General features: G+C 40.3%; 4 protein-coding genes across 6 annotated transcripts; all 4 read left to right on the top strand.

Moving 5' to 3' along the window:
• The first annotated feature begins 508 nt into the window (after nt 1-508).
• kctd13 (potassium channel tetramerization domain containing 13) lies at nt 509-4,865 on the top strand. Of its 2 annotated transcripts, none has more exons than XM_088317814.1 (7): nt 509-940; nt 1,449-1,709; nt 2,013-2,182; nt 2,422-2,508; nt 2,799-2,851; nt 3,133-3,328; nt 3,645-4,865. In XM_088317814.1, exons 2-7 carry the CDS (start codon nt 1,472-1,474, stop codon nt 3,891-3,893), a joined length of 993 nt encoding a protein of 330 aa, XP_088173940.1. In that variant the 5' UTR covers nt 509-940; nt 1,449-1,471; the 3' UTR covers nt 3,894-4,865. The 2 variants fall into 2 exon arrangements, with proteins under 2 accessions (XP_088173940.1, XP_088173939.1); XM_088317813.1 differs by having other exon boundaries at nt 511-940; nt 2,419-2,508.
• Nucleotides 4,866-5,230: 365 nt separating this feature from the next.
• hirip3 (HIRA interacting protein 3) lies at nt 5,231-8,267 on the top strand. 2 transcript variants are annotated; one of them, XM_088316944.1, is made up of 8 exons: nt 5,231-5,375; nt 5,772-5,892; nt 5,997-6,141; nt 6,618-6,881; nt 6,961-7,151; nt 7,282-7,429; nt 7,517-7,615; nt 7,847-8,267. In XM_088316944.1, the coding sequence occupies exons 1-8, from the start codon at nt 5,305-5,307 to the stop codon at nt 8,026-8,028; spliced, it is 1,221 nt and encodes a 406-aa protein (XP_088173070.1). In that variant the 5' UTR covers nt 5,231-5,304; the 3' UTR covers nt 8,029-8,267. The 2 variants fall into 2 exon arrangements, with proteins under 2 accessions (XP_088173070.1, XP_088173071.1); XM_088316945.1 differs by having other exon boundaries at nt 6,964-7,151; nt 7,847-8,226.
• A 342-nt stretch (nt 8,268-8,609) lies between these two features.
• On the top strand, nt 8,610-11,174 carry antkmt (adenine nucleotide translocase lysine methyltransferase). Its single transcript, XM_088316947.1, has 6 exons — nt 8,610-8,716; nt 9,527-9,690; nt 9,786-9,890; nt 10,111-10,251; nt 10,597-10,647; nt 10,788-11,174. The coding sequence occupies exons 2-6, from the start codon at nt 9,529-9,531 to the stop codon at nt 11,019-11,021; spliced, it is 693 nt and encodes a 230-aa protein (XP_088173073.1). The 5' UTR covers nt 8,610-8,716; nt 9,527-9,528; the 3' UTR covers nt 11,022-11,174.
• Nucleotides 11,175-11,511: 337 nt separating this feature from the next.
• Nucleotides 11,512-21,245, top strand: xpo6 (exportin 6). Its single transcript, XM_088317190.1, has 24 exons — nt 11,512-12,313; nt 12,913-13,003; nt 13,161-13,273; nt 13,675-13,872; nt 14,029-14,188; nt 14,316-14,393; nt 14,498-15,020; nt 15,775-15,901; nt 16,008-16,121; nt 16,206-16,310; nt 16,416-16,508; nt 16,934-17,003; nt 17,088-17,247; nt 17,419-17,511; nt 17,793-17,937; nt 18,072-18,218; nt 18,320-18,509; nt 18,593-18,748; nt 18,892-19,006; nt 19,152-19,323; nt 19,471-19,632; nt 19,885-19,983; nt 20,079-20,309; nt 20,625-21,245. Exons 1-24 carry the CDS (start codon nt 12,311-12,313, stop codon nt 20,724-20,726), a joined length of 3,447 nt encoding a protein of 1,148 aa, XP_088173316.1. The 5' UTR covers nt 11,512-12,310; the 3' UTR covers nt 20,727-21,245.
• Nucleotides 21,246-21,349: the final 104 nt, after the last annotated feature.

Below are 21,349 nucleotides of genomic sequence, written 5' to 3'. Positions count from 1 at the left end.
ATTAAAAAAAAGATTAATAATGGACAAATTGTCAATATATGTAAATGTGTGCGCAAGATGATTTTCTAGCTGACTAAAAGACCCATGTTTTACACAGTGTTCAGTACATTGGCGTGTAAATTAAGACAAAATAATGTTGTTGTTTTTTTTTAAGTGGGCCTTTTATTGTAATATTGTTTTGATATTACACCTCCTCGTTGAGGTCAATTTCTTGTACATTTTAAGATTGGTACTGATACCCAAATTATGAGACTAAATGTATGAATATAAATATATATACATATAAATGTAGCAAACAAATGTACTTTTCGTTATTGCACTATTACACGTTTAAAAAAAACAACTAACTAAAGAAACAATGGCGACATAATATTTTTCCATGACGTAAAATACGTTTGATTGACTCAATAAAGATTAGGAAACGCGGAGGTAAACAAAAGGATGGGTCAGCATGTCATGGGTTTTTTAATTCAACAGATGGCAGCAACGTAACGATTTTCCCTTTGAGCCACGTTATGGAATAGTAGAAGAAGAAAATACCGGAAGCTGTCAAGTCTTCGTTACCGAGTGACCCAGTTAGCTGCTAAGATTAACAGTGAAATATCCTAATGGCAAACAATTAATTTGTTTGCTGTATTTTTAAAGATTTATTTTTAGAATGTCTCGTTTTGGAAGTCGTATATTGTCAGCAAAACGAATGTAAAAAACAAATTTGCGAAGCAAAATGGACTAGTGTTGTCAATGTTGCTATTTTGATTAGCTATGCTAACTAACGTAAAAATGAATTGTCTCAGGTTTGCTGCGCTCACGATCAACTAGAAAGGTTTGCCTTGTCCACACGAGTACGGTTTATGTTTGTTCAACTCTTCGATTAGCAATTACGCAATTAGAGGGTTAAGAGGATACTTCTATACTTCAGATCATTTTGATGTTCAGTGTCGTAAGTACCATTTATTATTAATAATACAACTGCGAAATGATGACTCAAGACCAGACGAACTGCTGTGTCATGTTTTTTATGTTTCGGCTTCATCTATAGTAGAGTAGCGTCTGTCTCTGTGTGTGTGGTCTTGATATATTCGTATAATGTTCATACTTGTGCATGTCGTGTTGCATGACTATTTTATTTAAATGTCATGGTCAGAGCACCGGTAACATAATAAGGATGTCAATTGTCCCTCGTGGAAGATAGATGATCCAATTTTAAAAAAAAACTTGAGTAAGATTTGTTCACTTATAACGGACATAAAGCTTTGTTCAGTGTTTTTGTCAGCATCAAGGAAAGTATATTCATGGAAACATTAATACAAATTCCAAACCACATATTGATCTCTTCACATAAATCCTAAGATTCTGAACGCTCCATGCTATTTTCACTGGAGTCAACCCTAAAAAACAGCTGATTTGACAAAGTTGTAAATCCCTTGTTTCTGCATGTTGTATTCCAGTTGGAAGGAAACCGATCAGTCCCATGTCTGCTGAAGCGTCAGTCAGCAGTCATGCTGCAAACTCTGGCCAGTCTGCTGTTTCCCAGCCGGTTTTCCAGTGCACTGTTGAAGACAGACATCAGGGTCTGTTGGGAAGCAAATATGTCAAATTGAATGTGGGTGGCTCACTTCATTATACAACAGTCCAGACATTGACCAAGGAGGAAAGCCTGCTGCACAGCATTTGCAATGGAGGAACGGAGGTGAACATTGACTCAGACGGTGAGTGGACAATAACATATTTACCTCTGATCCACAGTTCACGCCACCGTCATACATGACATCTCGTGAGACTAACTGGTTGCAATTCCCTTCTGTCCACAGCAGGTGTAGCCACTCCGCGTGACTAAGCTATTGCTACTTTTCTCTCTCTGATAATTGCTGAAGCGCCTAAATGGCAATTCTTGGCTGAAATAGGAAAAGGAAACCAATGCTAAACACTAAAAGAAATTATAATACCAAAATTTTGGGAGTGTGCCTGCTGATAATTCAAATGGCTGATTACACTTTCTCTTTCTGCATCAGGCTGGGTAATTTTAGATCGAAGTGGTCGACATTTTGGGCTCATTTTGAACTTCCTGCGGGATGGCTCGGTACCGCTCCCTGATGACCACAGAGAACTTGATGAGATTCTGAAAGAGGCCCAGTACTACAGGGTCCAGGGTCTTATCCAGCACTGCAACACTGCCATGCAGGTAAGGTGGCATGTTGTTATCTTTATATCAATTATTTTTTACCTGTGACTATGAACTATTTTTAATGCACTTGTTATTTTTTAAGGTAATATGATTTGAATTGCAATCAACATTCTTGGATTACTATTCATGCCAGTAGTCAGATATGGGATAACATTTTCATTTAGCCCGTGCGTTCAACCTAATATTTAAATGTTACTACTGGAATAAGCACATTCGTCTTTGTCTTCCTTTAGAAGCAAAAGGACATATTTGAAAGTGTGTGTCGCATCCCGATGATCACGTCAGCCAAAGAGGAGCAGAAGATGATTGCTACCTGCAGAAAAGTATGTGGTGTTGCTCATCTTTTCAATATTGTTTTATAAATTAGCAGATGATATTGGTCAGGCAGGACAGTCAAAGGCGCGTTGAACAAATACGGCGGTGACATTACAGTCAATTTTACCCACGACATAATTTAATATTTTGCTGGCTTGGAGCAAGAAATGTTGTGTGTCACATCACAAAATCACCAAAAATATTAAATCGACCAAATTTGGACATAGTAGGTTTTGGCCTGACATCAAAAATTTTGAAAAATAAATATATTTTAATTTATTGTTTCCTTTTCCTGTAGCCGGTGGTGAAGTTGCAGAACAACAGAGGAAACAACAAGTACTCGTATACCAGGTAAAGTGGCTTCGCCTTTGAAAGACAAACACTAATCTGACATTTGACACCACATTTCATTTTAAGATGAGTGTTTATTTATTGGCTCATAACTCAAATGAGTTTGCAAATGTCCGCCACATTTAACAATCTTAATTTGAATGACGATTTCCATGTAGTGTGTCTTCAAAAAGTTTCATAGAAATAGCATTTTGTCCAATCCTATTTTACATCAAAACATAACATCTCCTTGGCAGAGGTCATAATAACTCACTTACAACTATCTTTTTTTGTTTTACCAGCAATTCAGATGACAACTTGCTGAAGAACATTGAACTTTTTGACAAACTTGTACTCCGCTTCAATGGCCGCGTCCTGTTTGTCAAAGATGTTCTGGGGGATGAGATTTGCTGCTGGTCTTTTTACGGCGAAGGTCGTAAGATAGCTGAAGTTTGCTGCACGTCCATCGTCTATGCCACAGAGAAGAAGCAGACCAAAGTAAGCATCAAAAAGTGATTCATTGGAGATATCAGCAATAAATAAATAGGGATGCCCCGATAATCACAGATTAATAAGTGCTTGGAATCAAAGAAAGTAATATCGGTGCATCACAAATTATTTAATTTGAGGGGGGAAAAATACATACCAAATCTTGCAATAAATCACCCGACATGCTACAAATATGTGGAATTATGTGATGATGTTTGGAGTCGTAATTGTTTTAACTATTTTGTTTCAGTGTTGGGGTTCCTAAACCAGAATACCCACCTGAGTGTTTGTTTACTCTCATGCACTCTCACTCTTGTGGTTTCAGGTTGAGTTTCCCGAAGCTCGAATTTTTGAAGAAACTCTTAATATCCTCATTTATGAGAATGACCGAAGATCAGGTCCTGGAGGCTTCCACCTCTTAGATTCTCGTGGGCCTGGTTCCTCGATGGGCTCTGGCCAATCAGAGGAAGAAGGCGCAGTGGCGGGGGACCGGCGAGTGAGGAGGATCCACGTCAGGAGGCACATTATGCATGATGAGAGAGGCCACGGCCAGCAAACTGTGTACAAGGATTAACAATGTGAAGACAAAAACGGCTCACCGTAACCTGTCCGATGACATGATGACTACTTTGTTGTCATTCATCACATTATGTCACTGCCCAAGTTGAGGTGTAACTGGAGAAAGGTGAAGAAGATGTTTACAAGATAAATGATTGTGTACAGCTTTTTAAATAGGAGAAATAGCCTGGGACACGACACTGGCATAAGTTCGATTTCAACATTCTTCGCCTTCTTTTGATGTGGGTGTTGATGATATGCACTGGCAGCCTCCGCTGTGTTTGACGTTATGGGAACCTTTTTTTTTTTCAGGCTCGATCTGCTTGTATTTTGTCAGGTTGTCCAACTTTTCATAAGTAGATGAGGTGGTTTCTCAAGTTTAGTTTAGATATGTTCACACTGGAATAGCCTGGGTAGCCATTTTTTTTGTGAAGTTGTCTGAAGATGAGATTGTTGGGCAGCTCTAATTTTCCATGTTTAAATTATTTCTGCTGTCGCTTTGGGATGTCTTTTTAATTAATTTATGAACCTAATTTATTGTCATGTATTTAACTTTTGTATGCAATCCCAGTGTTAACACATGTTCAAGTGGGTATTTGTTTGCACTCTATAACACACATCAGATTTTTAATGACTAAATTATGTTTTATTTAAGTTGGTTTGAAGGTGATTGCCTAGTATCTTATTCTGAGCCATGATTTTTCACTTTTCTTCATGTCTTATACCAAACCACTGATATTTGTTCCAAGTTATTGGTCTAGCAGTTGATGTTAATACGTCCAAGGTTTTTATGTTTTTTATACCCCATCACATCCCCTATTTCAATTAATTGTGAGTATTCCCAGATGTTTTGTGTGCACTTAAATCTTACAGTGTCTGTCTACTTTAAAAACAAAAATACCCAATAACATGATGCACTACTTCACCTTCCAACTTCCGTCCAACTATGGTGAGAAATGTTCTGAATAAATTAAGAACTCCAGTTTGATTTTTGGTGTATTGTTTTTCTTTTGATAAACTCGTGCACAATTTATAGGTGAAACATCTGGCTCTAAAAGCGACAATACTTTGTTAGTATACTTTGCTGTTAAGTTGATTTTTCTTGTATCTGGACTTCGTTTTTCTGACTTTTTTTTAATTTTGCTCACTACATTTGAAGTTCACGGCTTTATGTTCCACTCCTTACTTCGTCAAAATAGGCGCGTAACTGTTTTATCTCACCGCGGGTGACTCGACCACAAAGAAAGAAAGCGATTTTGAACCAAAAAAAATTGAATTTGTTGAGGTGTTTGAAATTCATATACAGTACTACACAAATCCTCGATGTTAATAGGATAACCGGATGTCAACTGACGTCACTTCCGATGTTTTTTTTTGTTGTTTTTTTTCCGCCATTCAGCATGTGAATTCCCGCCACGATACTGAAGATGGTGTGTAAGAGCGACTTGAAAAGTATCCGCGGGTTTGTCCGCGGACAGATTCGTGCAGAAGATTTAAGGTGAACTTGCTTGAACTTTGCTGGTTAAAGATATTGTGAGCTAGTATAGTGTAATTGTTAACATTAGAAAAAACTCGCTCGTTCAAACAACAAACAATGCATTGACAGGGCAGGCAATTGCAGAATGATTAAACTATTGCATTGTAACTATAGCTGGAAGTTGATGGGGGTGACACATTACAAACGTAGACGTGATAATTATGACGACATTTACGTCTTACCTCGCACCAGGTAGAAAGTTTGCAAAAAAAAAAAAAGTAACAACAGCGGCCAAATGAGGTGACAGCTGTAGATGGGCGCCTCCCACTCATTGTGGCTGAACTAACTTCGATTACAACTTCTCAAGTTTTATTCTCTGTAATTTATCTTTCTCGCACATTTTCGTGTGTTATACAGCTCGTTGACTTTGGGAATTTTAAAACGGCGATATTTGGCCAAGGTGGGAGGTAACGCCCTCAGTGCTTCTGCCAAAAGTCTGCTGAAACAAGTGGTTGAACAAGAGCTGATAAAAATGCAGGTATACCATTTTTTTTATCCATCTTATTTTAATTTTAAGTGTATGTTCATGTTACGGAAAACAGCTCGGTAAAAAAAGACAACCAAATCTTTTATTTTGCCTAGGAGAACAAAAGTGGTGGTGAGTCGGATGCTGAGGACGTCCAAAACAAAGGAAAAAGAGAGAGGGAAAATGACACTGGAAGTGAGAGTGAAAATGAAGTTGCACCCAAGCGAATAAAGTCCAGCTGTCGTGTGAGCTCAGACTCTGGTGAGTTTGTTGTTGATGATAGAAGCCCGGGTAATTTTGTCAAGCTTTTGTCAAAAATATATATATTTTGCCTTTGTTGGCTTATTAACCTTGTTGGTGATTGAAGACGGCTTGGTCAACTCCCCTCTCAGCTGTTTTACTGGAAACCCCTGCATATTGGCAAGAAAACAATTTGAAGTGAGGAGCTTTAGACAAACGTCCTTTGTCTCCATCTTGTGGCAGTTATAATTAAAGCTGGCGTGGCAATTTAACAGATTTTCACTTTTCATGGCAGAGATGAAATCTCTCCTTCCAAAAAAATAAATAAAAAAATAAAAAATATCGCCCCTGTAAGCTGTTCCAGTCCCCATAAAGTTTGAGAACCCCGAATCTACTTTGGCCGTGTAATGCTAGTTTATATCACAAATATTATCTGAGTGGTCTTAGTTTTTAATCTTTATTAAAGAAATAATTTTTCTTATTGCATCATGTTGCAGATTCTGAGGATGAAGAGAATAACACTGCAGAAAGTGCGGGGAGTGAAGCGGAAGAGCAAAGTAAAACTGGATTAGGTGCTGAAAAGCAGGAAAAGGGAAAATCACCAGAAAAGAAAAATGGAAATTGTGAAGAAGACTCGGAAGATGGGGAAACTGAGATGAAAATGAATATGGCGAAAAAGAAAACGGATCAGAATGATGATGAGGATGAAAGTAACTCGAATAAGAGTGACAGCTCTCAGTCATCTGAGGAAAGTGAAAAAGGTGAAATTGTAAATTAAATATTTTAATAATATTCATTGTTCTTAATGCTACTCAGCATGTGTGAATCTGTTGTGGAAAGCAGAAGAAAACGTCGCGGAAGAAAAGAAAACAAACCAAACAGATTCGGATTCATCATCTCTGCCCTCTTTGGAGGATGAGCAGGAGCCCAAATCCAAAGAAAAGGAAGTCAATAAAAAGAAGGAAAAAGATCAAAATGGGGGAAAAACGAAGTCGACCAAAAACAACAAAGACGATGCTGCAAAAAGACAGGTGACATTGCACATTAAATTCAGCAGTTTCCCAAAGTTCTTTGCAATAATTAACATAATAAAAATATTTAAAAAAGATATCAATTGGCAAGAACTTGAATCTCACACTTTTATATACTTTCTTCATGCAGAAAGACGAAAAAGCAATCGTGAAGCTCAAGCGTTACATTTCTCTCTGTGGCGAGAGACGCAATTACAAGAAGCTCCTCGGTGAATGTCGCTCCGTTAGCTCCATGATGACTGTTCTAAAGAAAGAGCTGGAAGATCTTGGTGTTCGCGGTCAGTGGGGGATACAAACATTAACACATCATTTTATTCAAAGTCAATAATCTGGCTGATTCATTTTGACTCGTGTCTTTTTCCCAGGTCAGCCATCCATCGAAAAATGTAAAAAGGTACGCCTGAAGAAAGAAGAAGCTCAGGAACTTGCTGAACTGGATGTCAGCAACATCATTGATAGTCAAGGTGATTACTCGATTATGTCATCTTGATAACCGGGCCAACGAGTATGTCAATCAAAATGTTATTGAAGCTTTTTAAAATGGCTTTCGATTATGTACTCAAAGCTAAATATGCCTAAGATTTGCAAAGAAAAGCAGCGAAAGCTCGTATTTGCGTCTTAGTAATAATACACTGTTTACATTTATTGTTACGCACAACACCAAACTAATCATCATGAATGATTCCTGTACTCAGGTCGACCTAAACGAAGAGGAGCTTTTGCACAGCAGCATGAATCTTCGCTCTCTACATTCCAGCGATCGGTGAGCTCCGCTTCTGGTAGCGAGGAGGATAACAATGTGCGGAAAGTACACAAAAAGGCATCAAACTGGGCCAACCTGAAGGGGATCATCAGTGATGATGCCGACAGCAACTGAGGCGTAGCTCTCAATGCAAATGTTTTGAAAGAGACAATCGTTTGACGCTATTTCAAATTGAATTTTTGTCCAAGTAGGAGTCTGGTTTATGTATTGCAGTTGGGAAGCCATTGTCATTGTCACAGTCATTGTAAATTTCTCTGGATGTAGAAGTGATCGTTTGAAAATGTCAGCTTGCAGAGATTTATAAACTAAATCAAATAAAAAGTTTCTTTTTTTTTTGTTTCTTACCTTGTCAAATTGTTTATAACTATTGTGAGATATAACTGACATAATCTGTGTTTATCAATTTGAAGAAAATATTTTAAGTGTAAATTCTTAGATCTTCTAATTGATCTGTACCTACGAAGTAGCTCTGCTTTTAAAGTGGTGGTCGCCTGTATTACAGTATATTAAAGTTTGAAAAAAAATTGATACAAATGTATCCCTCAAATACTTGTATAATATAGAAACTTCTGATTTTCTTTGATTTTTTTAGGGTTCCCTTCGAGAAGAACCTGGGTACCCGTCCGTCCTTTCTCAGGCCTTTCAATGTGATAATTAAAAATTGTTGACTTTTCAAAGAGAGGCCCAAATATGCACAGCTTTCATGTCGGAACGTTAACGTACCGGAACAAAAAAATAGGCAGAGACGGAATCATTTACAGGCGGACTTGTCCGTTGGCCTAATGTGTCCGCTCCCTGGCAGGTCAGTGGAGATGTTTTGTACTGTATTTACATGCGCTCTTTATGTTTAGCTTTAGAATTGATTTGAACAATATTTTAACATTTGACATGCTCATAACCTACGATGGTGAATTAAAGCATACACTGCACCAGACTGACAGCCCTTTTGTTTCATATATTGAGTTAACTTGGATTTTTTTTTTCTGTCACAGAGTGAAGTTTTTAGATATTTGTAGTTTTTTTATGTACATATATAGTTTTTCTTACGGATAAAAATTAATTTGTACTTCTGTTCTATTTCTACTCATTCCTGTACGCACAGGCCCATCGGTTTATTCTGTTACGACACTAACGTAACCCGGAGTCTCACTACCTATGCTGATGTAATAGCGTCATAATTAAATAAACATTTATATGAAAATCACTTGAGGCTATGAATATTGCATAATGGGAAAAAAAATGTTTTTCTTTATTAAAATCCAAGATTCTTACTGTTAGAAACGATTTAGCATAAATGGAAATAAGGCTCTATATTAACATTCCTTCTTATTACTATAGTACTACAGTACAAGTATATTGATGTTCATAAAAAGGAATTGTTGTATAGGATTATAAGGACAGACAAATGGTGGTATGAGTAAAATCAAATTCTTCCTACTCCATTTATGAATATATATATATATATATCAATTTTAGTTTAGTATGTTAAAAATAATTCAATTAAAACTTCACTGTTGTATGCAGTAAGAAATTATTCATCAGAACCACTGAATATCATCAAAACAAGATGTTCAGTCAGGGTTGACGAAAAAAAAATATTTCTGTTCTATAGAAATGGATGATGATGCCCCAGATGATGCATTTGCTGAGCTCAAGACAAGGGAACTCCGAAGTTGGGATGTTGCTCAGATTGCCGCTGGAACTGGTCTCGCCATTTATGCCATGTGGGTAGGCGTCCTCCAGCCAGGCTTCCGAAAAGTCCCATTAAGGTTACAGGTATGGTCGACTGTATATTGTTCATTACGGTAGTATCTACAGAGGCTTGACAGGCATCACTGTTTTTCTAAACTATTCTTGAATATATCTCATAGGTGCCGTACATACCAGCCAGTAGCGTCCAAGTGCGCAATGTCATGACATTGCTAAGAGGTCGAAAGGGGGTCCTTGTGGATTTAGGATCTGGTGACGGTCGCATTGTAAGTGCATCTTACCAGCAAATGTGCTATGTTAGTAGAGGGCTTGAGTCATCAGCTCAAAGTGCTGTACAACAACAACAATCATAGCTGGCACACTTGCCCAAAAAACAACTCTGACGTGCATCTAAATACCTCACACGAACCAAAACAATTCACATGAAGGTGTGCGTGTGTATTAAGAAATGGGTGGAATTATTGTCTCGGAAATCTTTTAATTTAGGTCTTGGAGGCGCACCGACAAGGCTTCACTTCTGCTGTTGGCTATGAGCTCAACCCCTGGCTGGTTCGCTTGGCCCGCTTCCATGCGTGGAGAGCAGGTCATCATGGCAACGTGTCGTATCGAAGAGAAGATTTATGGAAGGTTTGGCATTTCTTAAATTATGATACATCAAATCAAAAAATCCAAATGGCACAATTATATATTATGTTATTATACATAAAGAGTGATAAAAGAGTGATAACATGGGGTGACAGTAGTTCATCTGTTCGGGCTCGGGTTTTGGAATTGGAATGGTTTATGTCCATTAAAAAAGTGGCAACTAGATTTTAGAGAGATGGTTTCTTGCTTCCTTAACTACTGTCGAGGTTGCCTTGAGCAAGGCAACGACGCCTCCACCTCAACCCGTGCTCAAAAGATGCAGCATTGTTTGCTTGTGCCTTTTCTGATAATATTTGAAAACATTTGCAATCTGCCTTGTCTTTGCAGGTGGACTTGACAGAATGCAAGAATATTACTGTGTTTTTAGCTCCTAGTGTGGTAAGTAGAACAATCTGCAACAATTACATTTCAATTTAAATCTAAAAACAAAAAATGGCTACATCTGCATCAGTAAATTTGTTTAGATTAGATTTTTCAGAATTGTATTTTATATTGTGTTGCTATGTATTTCCTCTTAGCTTTCGCTACTGCAGAAGAAAATGGAGGCTGAGCTTCCTGATGAGGCCTTGGTGGTCGCTGGCCGTTTCCCCATCCCTGACTGGACACCATGCAGAACTGAGGGACACGGTGTGGACAGAGTCTGGGCTTACAACATGAAAGCACAAAGACAGCTCACTACAAATAAGAATAAGGAGTCCACAGATGGGCACCCTGACAGTATATTAAAAGAAAAACAGACACCGCTTGATTGATCATAGTAGGTTGCCCACCAAAAGGACACACAGAACTATATTTTATGATGTAAATATTGATATTTTAACTGACTGAATGCATTGTGGGTAAATCCACATTTTACAAGGTCAATCTGTCTGCGGTAATATAATAAATGGCGTTGTTGCATTGTCCAGTTTGCATCAAGTAAAAATGCTCCCATTAGTCCATTTGAGACACCTCTTGGGGGATAAGAGTCCAAGTTTACCATAACATTATTATTATTTTGCGCCATTTGCTGCTAATATGCTTTTAACAGCAGGTCCTCCTCACAGTTCTGACAGATCGATGTTGCATACTTGAAATATTTTTCTTTCATGGAATTACTATAAAGTTCCAGCTAAAGGGCAAAATGACGTCACTGATTTTGAACTAATTGTACTTTAAATCGAAATGATAGCGAACAGCTAAAGATTATAATTTTGAAAGGAAATGCAGGATATTTTAGCTTTTACTGTCCTGGGTAACTTGACATAAACTGCCTTGGACTGGTTGATGTCTGCTTCAAAATAGGAAGTGGCGAAGTCATCTCGAGTCTTTTAGTCGAAACTAATTCCTGCGCCGCCCCAAGCGTAGAAGGGGCCAACAACATCCCGTCGAGCATGTAAATTATTCCGAAATTGTCAGCATAATTTTAACGTGCACTTTTGCACGCTTTTCCCCCCATTACCAACGGTTACGCACAGTTGTCGCGAGCACCAGCATTGGAAGCATGTCGACGTCTGGCAAGCTAGCACGGCCAACGAAAACGATGCCTTCATCCTTCTAGAAAAGCTAGTGAGTTAGCCACTGCAACGTTAGCATTTGGCTAAACTGACGCCCGCGTCACGATACTTGATACAGAAACACAAAAAGCTAATTAGCGTTGCACATGTTTCCAGGGTTGGGACCGGCGGTGAATGTCAGCCAACAGAAATGATTTTAGAAAATGAACGGGTAGTGAAATCGCACGAAAATGTAGAACAGTTGCACGTAGCATGGTTTATTCTTCACATGCTTAGTAATCCAGAACGAGTCCAAGTCAAGCAAGGTTCTGGTCAGTAAATGTGTTCCTTTTTCTTTTTTTTTTCAAAAGTGAATATCAATGATATGGTTGTGAATCGCGAATTAAAGCGAGCGGACCATGACGAACCCCCTTTGCGGTTACGTTAGCGAGCTACACCTGAGCTAACGCTAGCTGCAGTTTTTGGCTAGCTCGAAAACTTAACGTTGTTTTATTAGTGTAATTAATCCGAGACACATCGGAAGGACACAGCCGAGGCAGCCCAACATGGTAAGTACAATATACATGCTTTTGAAAATTGATATTTAATTTAATGTGTTTTTGTCATGTCCTCTTCCTGCCCTTAATGCTAATTAAGCAAACGTGGGTCATAAAAGCTCCCATCACAGAACAAAAAACAACACAAAAATGATGTTGAGTAATACAATAGTATTTATTTCCATAGCGCCAATGACACACACGCGTTTACTTCCAATGGCCTTTGAAGCCGGTTTCGTCGTGTAACGTTTTGCTGGTAATTCACGGGATGTGACAGCTCCTGAGGCCATTCCACAACAAGACGCCCATCTTGCAAAACTCAACACTTCCTTAGTCATGTTGAGCCCCTGCAAGTTGTGGCCCATGAGGAATTTCCACCGGCATGCCGCGGGAGCGTCTCTTTAAAATCTTCACCTCTGCCTTGATTTATCGTTCCGGTCATAATCAATACGGTTTACCCTCTGAGTCCCAACTCCACAAAATGAATATGCTATACACTCCTGAATTATTGTTGAAGGGCTATGTCTTGTACCTCTTATTTGTGGCACTTATAATTGTTAGGCCCTTTGTTTGATTTTGCACTCGTTTGTTTTCTTATCGTTGTTCATCAGGCTTCAGGGGAGGCGTCACTGCGTGCTCTGGAGAGCCTGATGACAGAGTTCTTTCACAGTTGCACAACCAATGAAAGAAAACGAGAAATAGGTAAGTCCACTTTTCATCAAAGTAGATCATTAACCAGTGTAACATCATGAGTAGAGCTGTAACAATAACAACAGCAGTCATGTTATGATAATAAAAGCAGCACATCTCTGTGAAAAAAAAACAAAAACTGATCAGTGCGACTTCCTTGTTTCTACAGAAGAGTTGCTGAATAACTTTGCACAGCAGACTGGAGCGTGGCGCCATTGCTTGTTCTTCCTCTCTAATACCCGGAATGAGTACGTCATGATGTACAGTCTCACAGTATTTGAAGTAAGTTCTTTTTTTTTTTTTTTTCAGAGTAAGTAGGGCAATACATTGGTGTCTGTGGTTAGCCTGTCTTCCGCAATGTCAAATGTTGCAGGTTTGCGCCTTTGTGCGGCTTCTTCTCAACATCCCAAAAACATACATGTATGTTTGAATAGCCATTAGTTGCGAATGTTGCTGGTTGATTATCAATATGTGGAGTACAATTGATGCTTGAGAAATGCAGTGTATCCTGCTTCTCGGAGAGCTATGTTTTTTTTAATTTATTTTTTTATCCTCCTTCAGCAAAACAACAAAGCGCTGCAGTGTAGCATTTTCAATCCGATCCCACCACCGAAGACACATTTACGATCACAGGCTACTATCAAGCTAAGTTGTGTCATCGGACTGTCTTGTTGACTTTTCAGAACATGGTGAACAAGATGTGGATTGGCGTAGCTTCGCAAGACAAAATGGAGATTCGCAGCTGTTTGCCCAAACTCCTACTTGAACACCACAAATCGGTGCCCTATTTCATCCGTAATAAACTCTGCAAAGTCATCGTGGATATCGGTCGCCAGGACTGGCCGATGTTCTATCACGATTTCTTTACAAACACACTTCAGGTAAGCTCTGTTAGTGTTGACAAGACCTTTACTTCTTCTATTTCAGGACCATTAATAGCTTATTCCAGTTTATTAGCGAATGACCGCATATTTGTGCAAAACCTTAAAGGTACCGTGACGTTTTTTTTAGATTTTTTTCTTTTTCTTATTTTGTAGTTGATCCAGTCCCCGGCTTTGGCACAGTTAGGCTTGGTAATGCTAAAAACCACATCGGAGGAACTCGCGTGTCCTCGGGAAGACTTGAGTGTTTCCAGGAAAGACGAACTGCGTAAACTATTGCTGGATCAGGTACCGACAATGCTTGGATTATTGACAGGTAAGCACAACCATTTGTACTTTTCACATTGTACAATGAGATTCCTTATAATTTTCTAATATTTATAGATGATATCCACTGCTCAATTTAAAAAAAAAAAAATAAATAAAACCACACACATTTTTAGGCATCTTGGAAACTTACTGGGACAAGCACAGCATCATCGCTTCCACGCCGCCGCCCTCACCCACATCAGGAGAATGTGGTGAGTGGATTGTCTCCAATTATGTAAAACAGCGACGTCTTTGAACGGTTATTGCTTTTTTTTTTGTGTTGATCTGTCTCTTTGGTGTCTTTTCACTCTTCCAGTGGAACTTTTGGGCACCTTGTTTCAAGGTAGTCAGTACTCAAAGCTTCTGTGCCAGCCCATGGCAGCACTCGACAATGAGAGCCAGCAGCTCTGTTGTCTTGTTTTGGAGTGCTTGGCCCACCTGTTCAGCTGGATTCCCCTGTCCACCAACATCACACCCACTCTGCTGGCATCCATCTTCCACTTTGCACGCTTTGGCTGCGACCTTCGGACGAAAGACAAGTCGGGGTCTTTCATCTCCACGACCTCCTCCTCTTCTAACGGACACCTCAATGCCGGGACAATGCCGCCGTCGTCAAACGGCGGAGGGGGACAGAGTGAGGGCAGCAAGGTCGATCGTTCCCGCCTCGGCGTGCTCGCCATGACCTGCATCAACGAACTGGTGTCAAAGAACTGTGTGCCCATGGATTTTGAGGAGTACCTATTACGCATGTTCCAGCAGACTTTCTTTCTCCTACAAAGGCTCACTCGCGAGAATAACGCTCATACAGTCAAAACTCGGCTCCAGGAACTTGATGAGAGGTTTGTTGCAAACCACTTAGACCAGGGGTGTCAAACTCCAGTCCTCGAGGGCCGGTGTCCTGCATGTTTTCCATCTCTCCCAGCTGCAACCCACCTGATTCAAATGAGCAGGATACTTATCAGGCTTCTTCAGAGCTTGCTGATGAGCTGATCATTTGAATCAGGTGGGTTGCAGCCGGGAGAGATTGAAAGCATGCAGGAAAGCGGCCCTCCAGGACTGGATCTTGACACCCCTGACTTAGACAAAGAGTGAAAGAAAAAATGAGAATTTTCTTTTTGAATGCAGAATTTGTTGGGTAAAGCGTCCCGGTCAGTCACATGTGTCACGCTAACGTCCTCTTTTAGTTGTGTATAAACACATTTTTTTCAACTTTTTTTTTTTTTACAATTCGAGCCTGCACTGAGACTTCTGTGATTAATATGTTTGCTTCACAATTAAGTTTTCTTCGTTTTGATGGTCGCCCTGCCCTTTGTGTGGTGTTTCCATGTTTTCTTTCTTGTAAAGGATTTTTCAAAGTGTAGCATCTTCCCACATTCCAAAAACATGGTACCTAGGTTAAATGAAATCTAAGTTGGGGTCCTTTCGAACTCGCATGTGATCCTGAGCAGGGATATGCGGTAGAAAAATAGATGAGTCTGGAATTGCACTTGAATCAGTCCTCTTGATAGCATTAATGGTCACTATACACATTGTCTTTTGTAATAACAATGTAATAACTTAGAAATCTTTTTTTTTTTCTCTTTCGTCTTACAGCTACTTGGAAAAATTCACAGATTTCCTGCGTCTGTTTGTCAGTGTTCACTTGAGGCGGATCGAATCCAGCCCTCAGTTTCCAATTGTAGAGTTTCTCGCCCTGCTTTTCAAGTACACCTTCAACCAGGTAAGATTCTTTGCAGTTGGGTTTGTTGGTTTTCTTCTGTCGGCATCAGCATCTATTCTTCATGTTTTGTTGCTTTTTTTTTTTTTTTTTTCTTTTTTGACGCCAGCCTACTCCCGAGGGTTACTTTTCCTGTTTGGATATCTGGAGTGTGTTTTTGGATTTTCTTACAACCAAAATCAGAAGCAGACTAGCCGATAGAGAAAGTGTTCTCAACAGGTACCTTGAGTCCAAAAGCATTTTCATCCTCCACTCATTCCTTCTTTAAAGTGTGTTTCATTTTGATGAATCCTTTTTTTGCAGGTACAAAGATGCTTTAGTGCTTCTGTTGAGAGAAGTCCTGAATCGCATCCAGTTCCGATACAATCAGGTTCAATTGGAAGAACTCGATGACGAGACGCTGGATGATGATGTAAGAACGTGGCGCCCAGCCACGCCAGTTTTTTACAACACACGAATTCCATATCTTCCAAATCGCACTACAGTGTCCTAATGTCTTTTTATTTGGTAACCACAGCAACAGACTGAATGGCAAAAGTACCTGCGTCAGAGTCTGGAGGTTGTTGCCAAGGTGATGGAACTGCTGCCTTCCCATGCATTTTCTACTTTGGTAAGCAAGCTAGATGGCTTTCGTCTGCATCAATTCCCTTCGATATTTTCATGATCAATGTTCAGTGAAACCAGTGACAAGTGAGATTAGTTTTGTGCCAACATACCTTTTGGGCTCCTGCGATGTCTCGTGTCGAATTGCCCGTGAACGACAGTGCTCAAATTATTTCGCGGTTAATTATTTATTTTTTATAATGGCATACTGGACTACATAATATTCGGAGCACACTCAGGCATAATCAATGTCAGTTTTTGTAACAGATAAGTTTGTGGTAAAAATGAAATTGAATTAAAATCAAGTCAACAAAGCTAAAAAAAAAAATATCAAGAGTAAAATATTATTTATTGTGAGCACCGCATGTGCTTATTAAGGTTTGTTTGTATACAGAAGTGTCAAACTCCTAATTAATTTGTCTTCCTCACAAGTTTCCCATTCTCCAAGAAAACCTGGATGTGTACTTGGGGCTGCAGCAGTTTATCGTCACCACTGGCACAAGTAAGAAAGCCATTCGATCAGTGACGTCGTTGTGTGTGGTCGCAGTCTGGTTGCCAAGCTCCAACGTAAAATCTACCGTTCCAGTTCGCAGGCTCAATGTCACTGCTGAGAATGACTGCCGCCGACTTCACTGCTCTCTCAGGGACCTCAGTTCCCTTCTCCAAGCTGTCGGGCGCTTGGCCGAACATTTCATCGGGGAGATTTTCGCATCACGTTTCACTGACGCCCTTGCAGTTGTTGAGAGGTGTGCGAAATCTTTTTTTTTTTCCAGAATTCCAAAACTTGATTTTGAGCTAAACAGTCGTTACAAAGTTGGAACTGCCTGTATTTGACTCTTGCTTCCATGCATTTTTTTTTAGTGATATTTGGCAGCTTTTTTCAATTAAACTAAAAAAAAAAAAAAACTATTTTTCAGGTTGGTAGAAGTGACTTGCTACGGGTCTCAGACCAGCTTGTTCGACCTGGAAACCGCAGTGCCTTCTGTCCTCAAACCAGACCTCATTGACGTGTAAGTATTTAAAGCAACGTCTGTAAAGACATGTTCTACTTTAAAAAGCGTGCCTGGTGTTGTACAAGTCGTACTTGTGTATTTCCAGTATTATGTTAGCATAATTACATAATTCATGGATATTATAAAATGCGGCACATTTCATCAATGACATTGATGGATCAGTAAATGTTGTGGGTCTCAATATGGAGAATGCTATCAATATAGAGATTTATTTTGTTGTAACTCTTAAATGTTTTCCTAGCTAAACAAATTAATCTGGATCTGTGTGTGTGTTGCAGACATGCACAGGCCCTTGCAGCTTTGCAAGCCTACTCCCATTGGCTTGCGCAGTTCTACAGTGAAGTTCACAGTCAAAACCAGAGCCAGTTCGTTAACCTCATAACATCTGTCGTAGATGCTAGTAGCCCGCTCATCACTGCAAAGGTAACATTTTCTGATTTCATGAATCCGAACAAAACTGTTGAGTCTAAGTATTAACTTGTCATTGGTAAAACTGTTCTTTTTTTTTTTTTTTTTTTTTCGTGTCATCTCTAATAGTTGTTGTTGTTGTTGTGCAGGTACCGGAAAAGTTACTGCTGTGCGCGTGCCATCTGATGGTTTCCATAAGCCTGACTGTGCGACCAGTGTTTCTGGTGACGCTGCCTGCTGTTCAGAACATCTTTAACCTCATAACTGAGAATCCGACTCGCCGGCTCCCCCTAGAGGTGACTACTTGTTCCTCCTTTGCATACGACCATCTCTGACCCACTGATTTACTGCCATGCATTGCATTTGTTTATTTGTGCGTGCGATTGCATCGTTGCAGGCTCACTTGCTAGTGTGTCGGGCTCTATCCAACATGCTGCTTCTCCCGTGGCCAAATTTACCAGAGAATGAGCAGCAGTGGCAGACACGGTCCAGTAGTCACGCTAGCATGCTGGCGGCCCTCACAAGGGAATATCGTATGTTAAGAGGGACGGTGAATATAACTCCACGGCGACCTGAAATGCATGACTGTAGGTAATCTTGTCCTTAAACCGCTGAAAAGCCATTGCCCTGCCATAATCTTCTCTTATTCCATTCTTTTCCTTTTAATCAGTGAAAGCAGTGATACAACAGACCTTGCCTGTCCTCCGAGACATAGTGGACAGCATATCGGGAGAGTCCACCAAATCTCGTCAGATCTGTTATCAGAGTTTGCAGGAGTCGGTCCAAGTGTCCCTCAGCCTTTTCCCCGTGTTTATTCAGCAGCCGGGTAAATGCGTCTCCCTCCCTTAATCCTTTGACGTGGCGCGGGGCAATGAAAACAACACCCACAATGCCTGTACGACTATTCAAAGCAGGCACAATTTCATTTAAAGGACCACTTGAAGCAAAAATGGCTTTTTTTTCTTTCAGATGTGACAGATGAGATGCTGGCCTTCTTCTTGACGCTGTTTCAGGCGTTGCGAGTCCAGATGGGTGTTGCCTTCACCGGACAGATCCTCCACACATTCCTCAGCTTGTTCACTAGGTTGGACGGCTTTTCTTTGTAGTTGTTGTTTTCGTGATCTTGTGTGCTGTCCTGATCAAGAGTTCTAGCAGAAGCTGAACTGGTTGACTCTGTGAAAGAGAAATGCTTGAGAATGATGATGTCATGCTGCTTGTGTGTGTTTTAGGGAACAGCTGGCAGCCAGTATTTTGCAGGAGGGCTGCGCTGGTTGTCGAGTGGTACAGAAGTTCTTGAAAATCCTGCAGGTGGTGGTACAAGAACCTGGTCAGGCTTTCAAACCGTTTCTACCTAGCATTCTCTCTCTATGCATGGAGCAGGTCTACCCAGTTGTGGCAGAGGTCAGTTGATTTTGTCTCTGAGAATGATTCTGTTTCATTTTTGCACGTGAAAAAAGAAAATGTCCAAAGCTGGCCTTAGTGTGATTCAAGTATGGCAAAGTGTCCGTCTATTAAATGTTTGCTGATGTTACGCTCCTCTTTTGGCAGCGGTCCTCTCCTGATGTCAAAGCAGAGATGTTTGAGCTTTTATACCAAATACTTCACCAAAACTGGAGGTACTTCTTTAAAACTTCTATTCTGACAAGTGTCCAAAGAGGAGCCCCCGAGGACGCCATGGAGAACGAGGCCCAGTTCACAGCTGCCATGCAGGTTAATGTCACCGCTCACTTGTCACCACATTTAGAGGCGTGATTGCATTTTTAGCTTGTGGAAGGGGCATGTCCTACAGTTAATTTTCCACTATTCCCTGGGCATAGGGCCAGAGTGCAAAAATGGGAGGAAATTGCGCAATTTGCCCTCCATTATTTGTAAGCTTGAGCTTTAAAAAAAAAAAAAAAAGTACACATGCAACCCAGTCTAAACTCCTCCCCAGCATACAAAAATTGTTATCGTCTCCGTCAGGCTTTCGGCCAGTCTTTCCTACAGCCCGACATCCACATCTTCAAGCAGAATCTCTCCTACTTGGAGTCCCTCAACAGCAAGCACAAGTTGTATCACAGAGTAAGGAGCACCAGTCATACCTGTAAAAAAAAAAAAAACTATGACTTGCACCCCGTCATCCAACTGATCCATCCTCTCGCTCAATGTCCCTCTAGAAGCTTTTCCGGACCTCGATGCTCTTCCACTTCATCAACGTGCTGCTGCAGGTCCTTCTCCACAAAAGTCACGACCTTCTCCAGGAGGAAATCACCCTGGCCATTTACAACATGGCCTCTGTGGATTTCGATGCCTTCTACTCAGCCTTCATGCCAGAGTTCCTCAACAGCTGCCAGGGGGTGGACATCACCCAGCGATCCGTGCTCGCACGCAACTTCAAGATCGAACGGGTAAGAACCATTTTTGTTGGTGCTTTAGTTGACATCCGTGTGCTGACAGTGGAAGATCTTTTATTTGTTTGAATTGAGAAGCAAAATTTTAGTCATTAGCAAGTTGCAATTTTCAGAATCTTCAGAGCCATTCTGAGACTAAAAAAAAACAAAAATCTGAATACCTGAAAATAGTATTTGCAGGAGGAACCGTAACTGAGCTGAACTGTGAAGTGAGGCGTTTTGAACAGGGTGATCTTTGAACCGAGGTTCCGTTGCATTTTCAAACACGACTACAGCTTTTAAATGAACATTTCATTTGCTTTCTCTTCAAAGGACCTGCCTTCGTTCACTCAAAGCGTGCAGCGGCTGGTGAACGACCTTCGCTACTACAGACTGTGCAACAGCAGTTTGCCCACCGGCACTATCAAGCTATAGCGTGACTGAACCACTTCACGATGCATCCAGGAAGTTCCAGGACTGCCTGTGCTGACCACTTTGCTCAACACTCCAAACTCGGCTTTGGCTCACGTGTTCAAAGTTGTAGGAAGGTTGAGGATGCTGCTGTTTCTTTGATTTCTACTGTAGACATTTGGCGCGTCGTTGTTTTTTTTTTTTTTTTTTTTTTAAAGCAGCGTCCACCATATGTCGCCAATGATTCATTGGCAGAAATTGTTAACCTGGTCTGCTGTTGGCTTTTTAATTTTTTTTGCCCCAGACCCAGACCAGTCTGAGCCAGGCCTTCTTCCCCTCGCCTCGGTCACGAAGCCGAGCTGGAACTGAGCACTTTTAACTCATTTTGAGTTTTTGATGTCTGCTTCGATTCATTTTTGCCTTCAGGTTTTTTTTTCATCTCCAAAGGAGACTGTCTCTCAACTTAAAATATTTCACATCATTCCATTCTGAAAGTGAAAACTTGCTTGATTTAATAAATAAAGTGCTTTTTTTTTTTGTAAATCCCAAATGTGGTGATCGTTAAACACAATACAGAATAGGAGGATGTTTTCGTCAACTCCTGCGTCATTTCAAATGATACATGCACTTGTATAAAATCTAGTTGT

This window comes from Idiotropiscis lumnitzeri, chromosome 15 (genome assembly GCF_059441095.1).
Source record: "Idiotropiscis lumnitzeri isolate Australia: NSW breed Sydney's pygmy pipehorse chromosome 15, RoL_Ilum_1.0, whole genome shotgun sequence".
Taxonomy (NCBI): domain Eukaryota; kingdom Metazoa; phylum Chordata; class Actinopteri; order Syngnathiformes; family Syngnathidae; genus Idiotropiscis; species Idiotropiscis lumnitzeri.
This window is presented reverse-complemented; position numbering and strand designations above follow the sequence as displayed.

Excerpts from the sequence above, each read along its gene's own strand:
- kctd13 (XM_088317813.1), top strand. The coding sequence starts at position 1,472 with ATGTCTGCTGAAGCGTCAGTCAGCAGTCATGCTGCAAACTCTGGCCAG. Across the intron at positions 1,710-2,012 it reads GGTGAACATTGACTCAGACG|GCTGGGTAATTTTAGATCGA; the intron begins GTGAGTGGACAA and ends TTTCTGCATCAG. Across the intron at positions 2,852-3,132 it reads AACAAGTACTCGTATACCAG|CAATTCAGATGACAACTTGC; the intron begins GTAAAGTGGCTT and ends TTGTTTTACCAG.
- hirip3 (XM_088316944.1), top strand. The coding sequence starts at position 5,305 with ATGGTGTGTAAGAGCGACTTGAAAAGTATCCGCGGGTTTGTCCGCGGA. Across the intron at positions 5,893-5,996 it reads AAGAGCTGATAAAAATGCAG|GAGAACAAAAGTGGTGGTGA; the intron begins GTATACCATTTT and ends TATTTTGCCTAG. Across the intron at positions 7,152-7,281 it reads ACGATGCTGCAAAAAGACAG|AAAGACGAAAAAGCAATCGT; the intron begins GTGACATTGCAC and ends TTCTTCATGCAG.
- antkmt (XM_088316947.1), top strand. The coding sequence starts at position 9,529 with ATGGATGATGATGCCCCAGATGATGCATTTGCTGAGCTCAAGACAAGG. Across the intron at positions 9,691-9,785 it reads AAGTCCCATTAAGGTTACAG|GTGCCGTACATACCAGCCAG; the intron begins GTATGGTCGACT and ends TATATCTCATAG. Across the intron at positions 9,891-10,110 it reads GATCTGGTGACGGTCGCATT|GTCTTGGAGGCGCACCGACA; the intron begins GTAAGTGCATCT and ends CTTTTAATTTAG.
- xpo6 (XM_088317190.1), top strand. Across the intron at positions 16,509-16,933 it reads CCCATGCATTTTCTACTTTG|TTTCCCATTCTCCAAGAAAA; the intron begins GTAAGCAAGCTA and ends CTTCCTCACAAG. Across the intron at positions 17,512-17,792 it reads AAACCAGACCTCATTGACGT|ACATGCACAGGCCCTTGCAG; the intron begins GTAAGTATTTAA and ends TGTGTGTTGCAG.